Here is a 14,387-nt window from a genome sequence, read left to right as displayed (position 1 = left end):
TTTCTCCTGCATGGATTTAACCTCTGGTGTTGGCTAAGCAATAGACCTTTCAGTAAGCATTTATCCTTTAAGAGCACCTATCTTGCCTATATTCATTAGTATTTTAAGGCCTCTGATTTACATTTTTATCTCTTTAGATCTACGCTGTCCCATTCATTAACACCACATGGTGACTATTTAAAGAAGTTGAAATTAAACAAAATTTAAATTTCAGTTCCTCAATCACAACTAACCACATTTCAAGTACTCTAGCTATATGGGACTCATGGCTATATTAATGGACAGTACATATATAGAACATTTCCATCATTGCAGAAAGTTCAGTTGGACAGTGCTACTCTATATCCTATTTCCTTTGGTTTTTCCTGACCCCTCCCTTGGAAACCCCATAAAACAGGAACAGGGACTGCTTGGAAACTTCACTTGAGCCTTCCCCTAGAGATACAAAGCAACAACTTCAGATTCTTCTGACCCAGTGTAGAAGAAATCAGATGTGTACTCTTATCTCTTTCACTTTGTTGTAAACATTCCCAGAAATCATAAAGAATGTTTACTAAATGAACTTATGTATCATAATTTATCCTCAGTGAACTGTTTCTGTCTTCGGTAATGGTCCTGAAAATTTTATTTTATGGAAGACAAAAATGTGATGTGAAAAGCTATAGAAACTAGTTTCCATTCTGTTTGGTGAACTTGGTATTATGAATTCCCATCGATCTTCTGTGAATGAGCTCCTTGGACAGTTAAGAAAAGTGCTGCCCTCACCAGAATACTGGCACTCACATAATCTAGTATCATTTCTAGCTCAACTGTTTTTGAAGGAGTTTGTATCATTTTATATCTGAGAATATAAAAAGTTGATGTTTCAAAACAGTACTAAGCCAAAGTAGAACCCAGATTGTTTATGACGTTTCTTCCCAAATAGTTATCAAGATATGATACATAAGTTCATTTAGCCTTTTTATAGTATTTTTAAGTATTGTGTTATATTTCAATAATAATTTTTTAGTATTATGTTATATTTTGAGTAATAAATTTTTAAATATACAATGTAACCTTGGTATTGCACTGAATATATTTCACTGCACAAATTGCACTGAATATATTTCAAATCATAAAATAATATTTTTGTGGTGGTGCTTTATAATTTTTCTTTGTACCCCCAACACCTTGAAATGTCTGGTACGTATAGGTGCTCAATAAATATTTGTTGTCTGGGATGAGTCTCTACTAAAATAAGTACCTATACTTTAAAGGAGAAAAATCTCAAGAAGCTCAAGGTAAATTAGATAAAAATTATAGGTTGTGCCTAATTCAGGCCTCTTTTTCCTGTTGTGTGAAAAAGCTACTCAATGTAAAGAAGCCTGACCTGAGTATAAGCTGAACATGTGATGTATGGTTCCTGTATATTGCTGTCACTTGTCAGCTTGAACTGGGATCTGATCACAAGCTCACAGATCACATTCTTTTGGACCGTCTGTATTCTCTTCTGTAGTTACTTAATTTCAAGATTCGTCACCAGGCTATAAACCCTTCATATTTATACCCAAACGATACTTGTTGCTAGGAACCTGGCTAAGCACACACTTTAAAAAAAAGAAAGAAAGAAAGGAAAGGAAGAAAAAGGAACTACTCTGAAAATAACCCAACTCCATTTTGGGAAGCCATCTTCGAAACAAGTTTTCCTTGTGCTTACCTCATGTACTCAACAAAAATAGTGGTGGAGCTGTCTTCCTTCCTCTTGGATTCTTGCATGATAACTCTGCATCTGGAATTCAGGCCCAGCCTTCCAATGTGGATAACGTGTTGCAATCTTGATTTGATTCTCTTGAGTTCTGGACTCTCTGGTGGAACACACAGTGTTCGATGTTGAGTAACACAGGCCTGCGAGTACAGTGCAAAGCATTAGACACAGCCCACCTAGGGAACAGCCTTCCTTAGCCCTGCAGTGACTCTAGTAGCAAAAGCTTGATATTCCTCATGCTGTTTTCTTATCTTTCTTTTTTTTTTTAAAGATTTATTTTATTTATTTATTTGACAGACAGAGATCACAAGTTGGCGAGAGGCAGGCAGAGGCTTCCCTCAGAGCAGAGAGCCTGATGCGGGGCTGAATCCCAGGACCCTGGGATCATGACCTGAGCAGCACCTTAATCCACTGAGCCACCCAGGCACCCGCCTCGTGCTGTTTTCAATGCATTTTCATGATGTCCTTCCCCCTCCCCGTTCCCCAAGTCAGTTCTAGTTGTAGTAGAGCACTCATTCACTAAAAATTCATATTCAACATTTGTTTTAAATGACAACACATTCATATGTATTGTTTCACTTTAAAATATTTATGATATCCCTATGAAAGTGGTTTTGTTAACTGCGTTTTAAGATGAAGAAATTAAGGATGAGAGAGGGAAATAACTTTTCAAAAGGAATTGAAATAGTGAAGAGGATCAAATCCAGATATTTTGACGAAGTATAACTGCCCAATAAGTGGTAGTTATTATATGTCTGGTTCTGTTATATACATTTCTTACTGTGTTACGTAATTTAATCTTCAGAAACATTCCAGTCAAGATAGTATTTTTTTTAAAGGTTTTATTTATTTGACAGAGAGATACAGCCAGAGAGGGAACACAAGCAGGGAGAGTGGGAGAGAAAGAAGCAGACTTCCTGCCCAGAGGGAGCCTGATGCGGGTCTTGATCCCAGGACCCTAGGATCATAACCTGAGCTGAAGGCAGAGGCTAAACAACTGTGCCACCCAAGAGCCCCTTATTCAGTTTTAAGACTTTTTTTTTTTTTTTTTTTTTTAAGACAGGCAGAGAGAGAGGAGGAAGCAGGCTCCCCGCTGAGCAGAGAGAGCCTGATGCGGGTCTTGATCCCAGAACCCTGGGATCACAACCTGAGCTGAAGGCAGAGGCTTCAACCCACTGAGCCATTCAGGCGCCCCTTTATTCGGTTTATAGATAGGGAAACTGGAGCACAAAGCAATTAAATACTTTGCCTAAAATTATATAGTTAGTGCCCGAACCCAGGTTCCAGAGCCCATCTGATTCCAGAGCCTGTGCACTCAATCATACTTTGCTGTTGTACCTCCCATGTCTGAGGTTCCTTCTACTATACAATGCTGCTTTTCTGGATACATTGGCAAGGAGAGGGTGTCAGAGCCTGGAAGACTGAGTGGAAAGAGAAAATGGTCAATGGCAGCCTTAAGGAGAGAAAGTGGCAGGGGTCTGGGGTAGATTACAGTAGTCCAGAGGGGTGATGTGATAGAGACACTATTTCCCAATTGGTGTTCAATAAATATACATAAACCTCAGAGGTCTTCAGCAACCAGCAATAGTTCTTGGCATTAGAAATTATTTTTGGAGTTGAGTAGGATGCTGTGACTTTGGGGTGAAACCTGCCAATCACAAGTCAGTAGCAATCACCTGGATTTTTTAGACAGTGGCCATTTTTGAGATAGCAATACAAGGAGCTCAGTCAGTAAGTTTTCTTTATTAATTGCATAAGGACCTGACTAACCACCTGTCTGATACAGCTACAGAGCACATGCATTAGACTGATAGTTATATGATAGAAATTCCTTCATTCTAACATGCCAGAATTTAAAGTTTAGGGCTTTTTCTTTGTGCTAAAAGAGTTAATCAAAAACTGCTTCCTACAATAGCAGGAATTAACCTTTGGACTATTTCTTCTCTTGCAGTAGCACTTGTACCATGGGCTTAGTCCTGCCCCTCTGGAGTGATACCCTAATTCATTTGGATGGTGATGGGTAAGAGCTTTCCCTTTTTATTCTCCTTATAAAAGGCCAAAGGGTGGGGTTCCATCTTAGTGCCCATTCATTAAGCTCAGTGGGAGGCCCATTGTGCCCAAGTAAACTGTCATGTCAGCAACTCAGTGAGTCTTGTTTTGTAAAGTGGAGTTAAAAATACAACTTGCCAGGGCCTCTCACTTCTCTTCTTCTAGGCTGACTACGGTAAGAATCCAGACAAAGAAAAACTAGTTTGTTGGCTCACTCTTTAATCTGAGCATGTGGGACTGTTGCAGTGCTCTCCCAGAGGATGATATGTTCTGTTTCAAATAACCTCGTGCCGCCTCTGCCAGCTGTCAGCCTACAGTATAACCCCTTTCTTGTGCCAATTCCTTCCAGTGACCCTCCACCCCCACCTCCTGGTGTTTTTAGAATGTGTCCCCAAGAGACCAAGATGTTTGCTCCAGTTTATAAAACCAGGGTCAGGTTTGCTAAGAACCCACAAGACTTCCAAACAGAAATATATAGCAGAACAGTTTGTCTGCAACTACAGCTGGGAAACTATATAATTCCCTAACTCCAGTGTAGGAATCCATTCATTTTGCTTGGTAGATAAAATCAGACAATTTGTTGAAGCTTTTCAGTCAAGCCCTATTCTCTTAACTTCTGCTTGAAGTGTCTGATGATTTCTTCTATTGAGCCAGCAGTTGCTAGTCTGAGAAATAACCTTGAAAACTCAGAACTGAAGTAACCTACTCTCATTTGTGGATTTTTTATCTCATTCTTTTTTTTTTTTTTTCCTTAGTGGGTTCAGTGTATCAACGGATAACAGAGTGCACATATTCAAACCTGTATCTGTACAGGCAATGTGGTAAGAGGACTTTTAATGTCTCTATGAAAGGTTTTTTTCCTATGAAAGTTTTAAATATATTATTGGGGCAATATTTTGTGAGTAGTAGTAGTATTTGAAATAGTACAGTTCTCTATGAAAATGCTGTATGACCTGTTTATATTTTTAAGAGTTTGTGTGATCTGTTTGTGTGGCCTTCATAGTTAAAGATGTCCTGGGAGTTCAAATTATTTCAAATTATCATAGTGGAAGACCTTAAGCCTTGGTGAACAAGTGAGATTCAGAGGTGTTCTTAGACTCTGGAAGATATTAATGAATCAATTGCTGGCTGGAACAATTTTATAGGGACACATGGACTAAGGTAGCCCCAGTCTAGAGCCAAATCTAGAACATTACACTACTACAGTACATTAGTGTTCAATTTCTTAGGGTAATCAGGGATATTATTGATAGATAAGTTTCCGTTAAAATTGCTAATGACTGTTTGCAAGACTGCATAATGCAAATAAAGCCTAAACATTGTAGATATTAATAATCATGAGCTGGTGTGCTAACACTTTGTGGCTACTTAACTATGTGTCAGATATTGTGCATTACATGGATTATATCTAATCATTACACCAATTCCCTCAAAATAATATTATTAGCTCCTTATCAGTGATGAGAAAGCTAAAGTTTTGGAGAGGTTATATACCAGGCCTGAGAGCATCTTTTCCATTTAGGCAGAATAGACTCTTACTCTCTTACTCTAAATTATCTAGAAAAATGATTTAATATAACTGGGGAATGGTGTGACTCTAAGATTCAGAGTCTATCCCTGAATTAAGGATTTGAATTTCAGTTTCTCATTCAGTTGCCTGTTCTGTAGTAGAAGTCCTCATGAGGAGCAAAATGGACAGAACAAAAGCCAAACAGGAATAAAGGAGCCTGAAAAAGAGACTTCAGGGAGCTCATTTGCCCTTGAATAATAGCCTTGATAGGCTTGAGGTGGGTGCCTCATAAAACAGAGTCAACTGAACTTAAGAATCTTACCATTTCATACAGTAATTGAGGTGGGAAGAGTTACAGGTCATGTGTTTAAACCAGATTTTTAGATTTAGGGCACATTCCACAGATAAATAAAAGTTTTCTCATGGAAAACTTTTACCTTCCTTGACTAAGGCTCCTTTAAAGGTAACTGACATGTCTATTCCCAGGTACCAAGTAAAACCAAACAGCCTAAGTCCCATAAATGACAGTGTTTTCTGTTACATTTTGAGGAAGAGTACAAAGCATCTTCTTAATTCTTAAGACAATGAAGGAAGATTCAAGTAATAAACTGGTTCAATCTTTGATGTTCCAAAGCAAACTGACTAGTCCTACTTCTGTTAGCTTAGCTAATTCAGAATAAACTTTGGGGGGGTACCATCTGGAAAGCAGTGAACTTAAAGTCACAGGAAAAAAGATGATCTATGGATCAAAGTGGCATTTAGACCAGGTGTTTCCTTCACAGGAAGGTAGTTACTATAGCCTCCAACTCCTGTATGCAGCTGAAGTATCTGAGGTAGCTAAGCCTTGAGTGTATTTTAGGGATCTTGCCCCAGACACATGTGGCATATGCTTTTGAAGCAGTTTTCCCGGCTGAAGACAACATGCATTGACTATCCTCTACATTGCACTTAGCTGGACCTTACCTTTAAATCTATGTAATGAAACTGAAATTCACAGAGAATTCTCTGAGAATTTGATAAACTTCTCTGAGAATTTAGTTCACTTTGAGTAATAGAAGGCATCTTAAAAGAATCTGCAACTTTGTTTTTTTTCTTAAGGAAAAATGTTTCCCTGATAGAAATGGACTGAAATGTTTTTCCATTATCAGATTGCTAATTATCTTATGTTTTAATTTACATTATACGGGGTTGACAAGGACTCAAGGAACAGACGTTGTCATTTGCAGTTGGTGGTAGAATAAACTGGAACAACCTTTCTTGAGAATAATTTGCCAATATGCTTTACCATTTTGCATGCCCTTTTGACCCAGTAATTTTAGTTCTGAGAATTTATCCTAAGGTAATAATTGTGGATATGTGCAGAATTTTTAACTATAAGAATGTTTGTCAGTGTTGTAATAATAGCAAAAAATGGAGAACAATTTAAATATCTGAAAAACAGGAATTAGTTAAATTATGGAACTGTTAAAACAATCTAGTTGAAGAATATTGATATAGATGTTGACAAGAAGATGTAAACTAAAATCAAGTTTAAAATGTATGTAGAGGGAGACCAGGATAGCTTAGTTGTTTGGGCGTCCAACTCTTGATTTTGGCTCAGGTCATGATCTCAGGGTTGTGAGATCAAGTCCTGTGTCAGTCTCCGCACCCAGTGGGGAGTCTGCTTGAGAGTCTCTCTCTCCCTCTGCCACTGCCCTGCTCTCGCTCTCTAAAATAAATTTAAAAAGCTTTTTTTTTTTTAAGATTTTATTTATTTATTTGACAGATGGAGATCACAAGTAGGCAGAGAGACAGGCAGAGAGAGAGAGCAGGAAGCAGGCTCCCTGCTGAGCAGAGATCCCAATTCGGGGCTCGATCCCAGGACCCTGGGATCATGACCTGAGCCGAAGGCAGAGGCTTTAACCCACTGAGCCACCCAGGCGCCCCAATAAATAAATCTTTTTAAGAAAGAAATAAAATGTATATGTAGAATATGGTCATATCTTTATTAAGATCTATGCATAAACAAAAAGACTGGGAAAATCTCTACTAAAACTTTAACAGTAGTTATTTCTCAATGGTCAGACTATAGAATATTTCTGCCTTTTACTTAAGGTCCCTAAATTTCCTAAAGTTAGTATGGATCACCTTTGTTACTGTAGGGCGGGAATTAAACGGTATTTTTCAAAGAAAGATGTAAATGGATTGTAAATGGAATTCTCTCATAATATCCTCTTCCTGTAGGAGAGAGACTTTAACTTTTAGCTAAGAAGACATTTCATTTAACAAATAGTGACTGTGCTCCAACTATGAACTAGGCATTCTTAATAGGCACTTGAGATACATCCATAAACAAAATGTAGAATGATCCTTGCTCTTATGTAACTAATTTCCTAACATTTCTGGCTTTAGCTTTTCCCAAGTATATAACTAAAAAGGTTCTTCTCAAATAGAAAAAAAGAAAAGCAAAAAAAGGGGGGGGGATGGGGGTACTTTCAGTTTTGTTTACCCTTCTTGGGTTCCTGAGTTCATGGTCAGAGATTTAATTAGTATAACCAGAGCTATTCTTAGAAAGTGGCTCAAGTGTATGAATAAATGGTTTAAGGAGACTGGGAGACTAAAGCAGCAAGAATGATAAATGTCATTAGATTAGTACTTTTGGGGCATGAAAGGACATGTCCTCAAGGCTTAGGGACATCTATCTACGTGATCTTTGTGGACCCTCTAAGAATCATAGGAAATATACACTGTAAGATGATTCTGTGTCAAGGGAAACAAATATTTATATAGTAAATGGTTGAGATCTTTAGTTCTGTAGTGATACAACATACCCACAGCATGGTTTCAACTACAAAATCATGAGCTCCAGAGGTACCCAGACCTATTTTTCACTAGTGGGTTGTCAGTTCTCCTGCCACTGTCTACCCCCGTCCCTAATAATGCATCAGCAAGAAGTGTCTAGCCAATTGCTATGAATAGGTAATATAATCAGAATCAGAGAACCTTAAATTCCAGGGAATAGATTCTCCAGAGGCCAAATTCTCTAAGATTTAAAAATTGAAAGAGTTTTGGGTACACATGGATTATTGGCTTTTTGATGTCTCCAGTTCTACAGTGCTCATTTCCAAGCGTATCTTTCAGGTCTGCACTACAGAGTTTACACAAGGCTTGTGAAGTGGCCAGAATGCATAACTACTACCCAGGCAGCCTGTTTCTCACTTGGGTGAGTTATTACGAGAGCCACATCAACTCAGATCAGTCATCAGTCAATGAATGGAATGCTATGCAGGATGTGCAGTCCCACCGGCCTGACTCTCCAGCTCTCTTCACAGACATGTAAGTCAGCTAACTCAGGATCACTGAAGTGTTCTCTGTTATATCCTAGGAGGTTGTAAGCAACATGTTCCTCCCTAATCTCTCTCTTGGAGAATTAATCTTATCCAGTGATATTAGTCAATGTCTATACTACACATCTGCCACACAAAGAACCCTATTCTTTCTGTTGTCTGCAAAGGCCTAAGGAGTTTCACTCCTGGGCACAACGGAATCTCCATAGTAAAGAATTGCTATACCATAAAATCCCATTCAGATTCCACCAATTTGACATTTGAGTTTAAAGGGAGTTAGGCTGAATTCTGCCTTTGCATTATCTGTGAAAGAAGCATTTGGTAAGCAAATTAATGACACAGAAGCTTTTTTGTTTTGTTTCATTTTAAAATTCTATTTTTAAGTAATCACTACACCCAATGTGGGGCTCAAAGTTAGGACCCCAAGATCAAGGGTCACATGCTCTACTGACTAAGCCAGCCAAGCACCCTGACATATAGAGAAACTTTTAAAGGGATGTTTCCAATAATTAAACAAGATGTTTCCAGTCAATTTAAAAGACTGTCTAGGATAGATACTATGCTAATTTTAAACTGATTTCTATTCACATATTTTTAAAAAATAATTTATAATTCAAGTCTTTGACTCAGCCCCACCATTGCCTTTTTGGGTCTTTGTCAGTGAGATTTTATTAAATCTCACTGTGAGTTGGATAAAGGCCTGAGGTGGAGTTGATGTTTTTTCCTTTTTAGGTCTATGTGTTGAAATTTATGTGACTATTTTCGAAATTAATCAGGATGTTTATTTCTCCCTGAATTGATCTTTCTACACTTCCAAGGTACTCTATAGATGGGAAAGAAGAGTAGCTACTTACTATCTGACCATACAGACCTTCACCTTCAGATTCCTAAATGGATACCAGAACAGTTCACGGGTTTTTTTGGTTTCGTTTTTTTGGGTTTTTGTTTTGTTTTGTTTTGTTTTAAGAAAATGCTTAGTTTGGATAATAGTGTAAACTTATTTTTACTGAAAAAGGTGAAATTTCCAAGAATTGTGTGAAGAGAGCAAGCAAAAAAGCAGTGGAAGCTTTTTGCATGGGGTGTTACTGATACTAAGACCTCCTTTTCATTAGCCCTTAGTCCTTTGAAGATCCCACAGTAAAAGATAAGGATTAGTCTGGCTTTCAGAATCTTGGAAAATGTTACTGAGTTCATGCTTTATAGATGGTTGATGGGTATCAAAGAAATGAGTGTCTCATCTGGCTCAAAAATGGACATTCTAAAACAGATTTACATGAGACAGAGAAAACCCTTCTTTTCATTTCTCATGATTTTGATAAAGAAAATTTGGATATTACATCAGAAAGAAAGAAAAGGAAAGAAAATTGGCTATAATCTGTCTCTATCCCCAAGCAAAAAGAGTGATGTAAAGAGTAGTCCCTGGCGCATAGTAGAAGCTCATTAAATGTTACCTCTTAGTATGTACCATATAACCCGGATTTTAAGATACATTTACTAACCAAATGTCTGTCACAGAAAAACTGAAAAGCTATAGGTCATAATATTATAATATTATCATAAAATAATAATATCATAAAATGATAATCTCTGATGCAGGGATTTTCAATGATTTTGTTTTTCTTTGTGTTTTTACATATTTTCCGGACTTTTGTCTAGTGAAATTGAGCAAGAAAGTGTATTTGTATTGTAATGTTTTTTCCATTTCTTCCTCCTCCCTAAATTGACTAGAAAAGCCTAAAACACAATGCTGAGCATACAGGGACAATGTGTGCCAAAATGGATTTAAGTACTCTACTGCAAATAAAGTTTGTATTTTGAAATACAAGGAAGGGGAAGAGGGAACATACATGTATAGTGCCTCCAATGTATGTCAAATATTATGTCAAGCATTTCATACATGATACCTCATTTAATCCTCATAAGAACCTCATGAGGCAGATATGATTATTATGAGGCGATGTGATTTTTATCCTAATTTTATAGAAAGGGAAACCCACTCAGAGAAGGGAAGAAATTTGTTCAGGGTCATACCACTGGGAAGTAGCAGGACTGATTAAAACCCAGGTGTGTCTGCTCCCAAACTACTCTGTCCCAGAGAAGTATTGTGAAAGATTAAGAGAAAGATTGCTAACTAGGAAATCTAACTCATGCACATGGGTGGTAAAATTTGTTTCTATCAGTATTTTTTATTGGAAGAACGATATGTATCACTTTCTGTCACTAGCTATGTCTAGGAAAAATGGTGAGGAGCATGATTAAGATCCTGTCAAGACAGGGATGCCTTGGCAGATAGGGAAAAGGCACAGGCGTTATCTGTATTCTACAGGGCTCATGAGAAACTATGAGCCCAAGTGGTGGGGAGCCCGAAGGTTGTGAGGTCAGAGCAGCCATCTTTGGAGATTACTGAAGCTATTTTTGCAGCCAGTGATAAGGCGGTAGGCAGCAAGGGCAGGCAGGATGCCTGAAGGCTTAGTCCATTTCCATCTCCAAATAAGGAGGTGCAGAGCAGATACCTTTCTTGAGTAGGTAAGAGGGAAAGATGAGACAGAAAGTCCTTTTTGTCAGCCTCACTCAAATTCTGCATAATATGAAATAGTGCTTTTAGAGAGAAGCATCCAGTTACAATGAACCAATACCTTTCTAGTAATTGGAGAGTTGACTTCATAGTTTAATTTCTATTAAAGTTCCAAGGGTAATTTTATTTTTAAGAGTTAGAAGATTAAGGGAAGCAACATAATCCTGCAGGTAGAGTGTTAGGCTGGGCTGAGAATGCTGGTTCTCCTGCCAGTGTATGTGATCTTTGGCATGTCATTTAACCTTTCAGCTGTTTATTTCCTTTATCTGTAAAATGGGGATAACAGTTTCACAGAGATGTTATGAGAGCTTTTATGAAAAGAAACACATTTTAGATGAAAGTACTCTGGGTAGTTAATCCTTAAAAACCCATTTTGGAGTGAATTTGCCTCAATGAAGAAGGCAGAAATCGTTCTTTTGTCTTTCCTGTCTCCTAGAATGATAGTAATAAATGGTCAGCATTCAGTGGCATATTAAGCTGCTGAAGACGTAGTTCCATCAGTGGGTTATACCACTGTTCTACTCAGCTTGGTATTCTAGCTCCACGAGTGGTAGTCAGGGATACTTGATGAAACAGTATGGCTGTGATTCTGCGTTAAAGTGGTATACACAGTAGTATAGCTTTTTGTCTTTATTCCTTCATAGATGCATGTGGATATATTTTAAAGGATTTTAGACATGTACATCCTCTTCAAGTAATAATTTCTACACATTGACATTCTATGCATTGTGAAAAGAAACTTTTTTAAGTATTTTTTTTCTTTTTCTTTTGCTTTTGCTTTTTTTGCCATGCCCCCAGAATATCAATGTTTGAGAGTAATAGAGGGAAGGTCTGCCAATTTGGAAGCATAATCAAATGGCACATGAATTAGCCTAGTCAAATTCCTGCCTAAGAAAAATCACCATTTCTCTCCTCAGACCAACTGAACGTGAGCGAACAGAGAGATTAATTAAAACCAAATTAAGGGAGATAATGATGCAGAGGGATTTGGAGAATATCACATCCAAAGAGGTAAGAGACCTTGAGTTCTCCTTGTTTCAAGGCTAGGAGTGTGGAATAACAGTAGGTATGGGGTTAGAAATAGTGAGTGATTGAAAGCACAGAGATACTTTTCAGAGATTAGTAAAACATGTCCTCCTTGTTTCAGATACGAACTGAGTTGGAAATGCAAATGGTGTGCAACTTACGAGAATTCAAGGAATTTATAGATAATGAAATGATAGTGATCCTTGGTCAAATGGATAGCCCTACCCAGATTTTTGAGCACGTTTTCTTGGTAAGTCTAAGAGCCACTCACAGTGCTGTGCCGAATCTAGTCCATACCAGCTCTGGAGGAGCAACTGTTAAATTTTAGTATATTTAAAATTAAATGTAACTTAAAAACAAAGGTAGTAAGTATTCAAACCTCATCACTTCCTAATTTTTTACTACATTTAACTGTTATCTGTGCTCTTAGGTTATTCACATGTATTATATGGTGGAAATGTTAGATAATGGTGTGCTTCTGCTCCTATCTTCCCTATTCCTCATTTGGTGATGTCAAGCTGGTAGATTAAAATTGACTAGTGGGAAAATTTACACCAAGGAAGTAGGCAAATGCTACAAATCAGGTCCTTCCCCTTCACCATGGATTGTTAAATATCTCATCTGTTCTTCATGACAGTCAAAAGTCAAATACAGACCAGTTCACAATAGTTTGTTTTTTTTTAAGATTTTATTTATTTATTTGACAAACAGAGATTACAAGTAGGCAGAGAGGCAGGCAGAGAGAAAGGAGGAAACAGGCTCCCTGCTGAGCAGAGAGCTCAATGCAGAGCTCCATTTCAGGACCCTGAGATCATGACCCCAATCCGAAGGCAGAGCCTTAACCCACTGAGCCACCTAGGCACCTCCGCAATAATTGTATACAGTGTATACAAATAGAATGATACTTTGAGGTCATTCTTTCAGATTTGCCAAATTTGCCTTAAGTCTTATATATCTGAGTAGAGGAGGTAGGAACTACTTATGACTGAGAGACTGTTGGACTTTTAAACATTTGGAACTTTATAGCTAGCTACATTTTGAGTCCCCCAAATATTTTTGTGTTTGCTAAAATTTCAGTGACTTAAAATTGTTCTTCATGGTTTCCGAACATTCAGTGACCTGAAATTAGCCCAGGGACACCTTTCTAACTAATGGATTAGGAAAGCTTCTAAAATCCCATTTTTCTCCCAAATATTAAAGACTTTTTTAGTTTCCATCTGTACATGGTAGTGGGAATAAGGTTAAAAAGGATAATTAAAATCAGTGGGAATGTCAGAACTTTGTTTTGCTTCCACTTCCCACACACTTGAACCAAAAATGCTAACAAGGAAATAAATTGATTGGTTTGAATTTCGCTTCCTTTCTCTGGTGAGGACATTTGTGAAATGATAAGAAGCTGAGAAACAGGAAACAAGAGGAATAAATACACAGGAACTGACTAAATTGGATCATCTTACCCCTGAATATTCAAGAGTTTGTATCACCAGGCAGTCAGATTTCATGCCATTGAAGGCTTGTGCCCTGAATTAACTTTGTGACAGTCTCAAGTATGTGTACTTGCACAGTGATTCATAGCGCTCTATAGCTATGAAATTACTCATGAAAAGCCGTGAGCTGGAAAGGGAACTTTTTTTCCATTACTTTAACTTCACCAATGTGTTTTGCCGTTTCTGGGTGTAGATCATAATGCAAAACTATCATTGACCTTTCCATTTGTAAAGCACTTGGCTTCGTTGTCTTTTGCGTCTACCTTCATGAGGGTTCAAGTATTCCCTGCTGGTGTATTGTTGGAAAGAATTTTTTGTGTTATCTATAGAAAACTTATGAGTCACTCATTCATATGGACCCTGCCCCCAACTGTGTCTGTGTAACATGACTAATTTTTATGAAGGGCAAGTGCCTGTAGCCAAAAATAGCTCATGTTAGAAAATGATCAGAGCTATAAACTCGGAAGTCACGTTTGCATTAGCTTGTATTTTAACACCAAAAAGATGTGGACATGATGAATATTAAATACAGTTACTGTCAGACTGTTCAATCTGTTTAATTTTAATTACTTCCCTATGTCTCTGGTACCACCCCCCTCAAGAACTACCTTCTTTGTTTTTCCTGAAATGATATAATTTAGAACATAGAGAGAAATTTTAGTGGTACTCT

General features: G+C 37.7%; 1 protein-coding gene across 3 annotated transcripts in view; it reads left to right on the top strand.

The window, feature by feature from the left end:
• SSH2 (slingshot protein phosphatase 2) overlaps positions 1-14,387 on the top strand; it is a 251,232-nt gene that overhangs the window by 202,079 nt on the left and 34,766 nt on the right. For all 3 annotated transcript variants that reach the window (XM_059380665.1, XM_059380663.1, XM_059380664.1), the window contains 5 exons: positions 3,696-3,764; positions 4,549-4,614; positions 8,424-8,618; positions 12,122-12,215; positions 12,352-12,480. In XM_059380665.1, coding sequence (XP_059236648.1) covers positions 3,696-3,764; positions 4,549-4,614; positions 8,424-8,618; positions 12,122-12,215; positions 12,352-12,480 — 553 coding nt within the window. The remainder of the gene's footprint in view (positions 1-3,695; positions 3,765-4,548; positions 4,615-8,423; positions 8,619-12,121; positions 12,216-12,351; positions 12,481-14,387) is intronic.

The sequence above is a fragment of the Mustela nigripes genome, chromosome 16 (assembly GCF_022355385.1).
Source record: "Mustela nigripes isolate SB6536 chromosome 16, MUSNIG.SB6536, whole genome shotgun sequence".
NCBI lineage: Eukaryota > Metazoa > Chordata > Mammalia > Carnivora > Mustelidae > Mustela > Mustela nigripes.
Note: the sequence above shows the minus strand (reverse complement) of the source record. Positions and strands in the feature narration are given on the sequence as shown.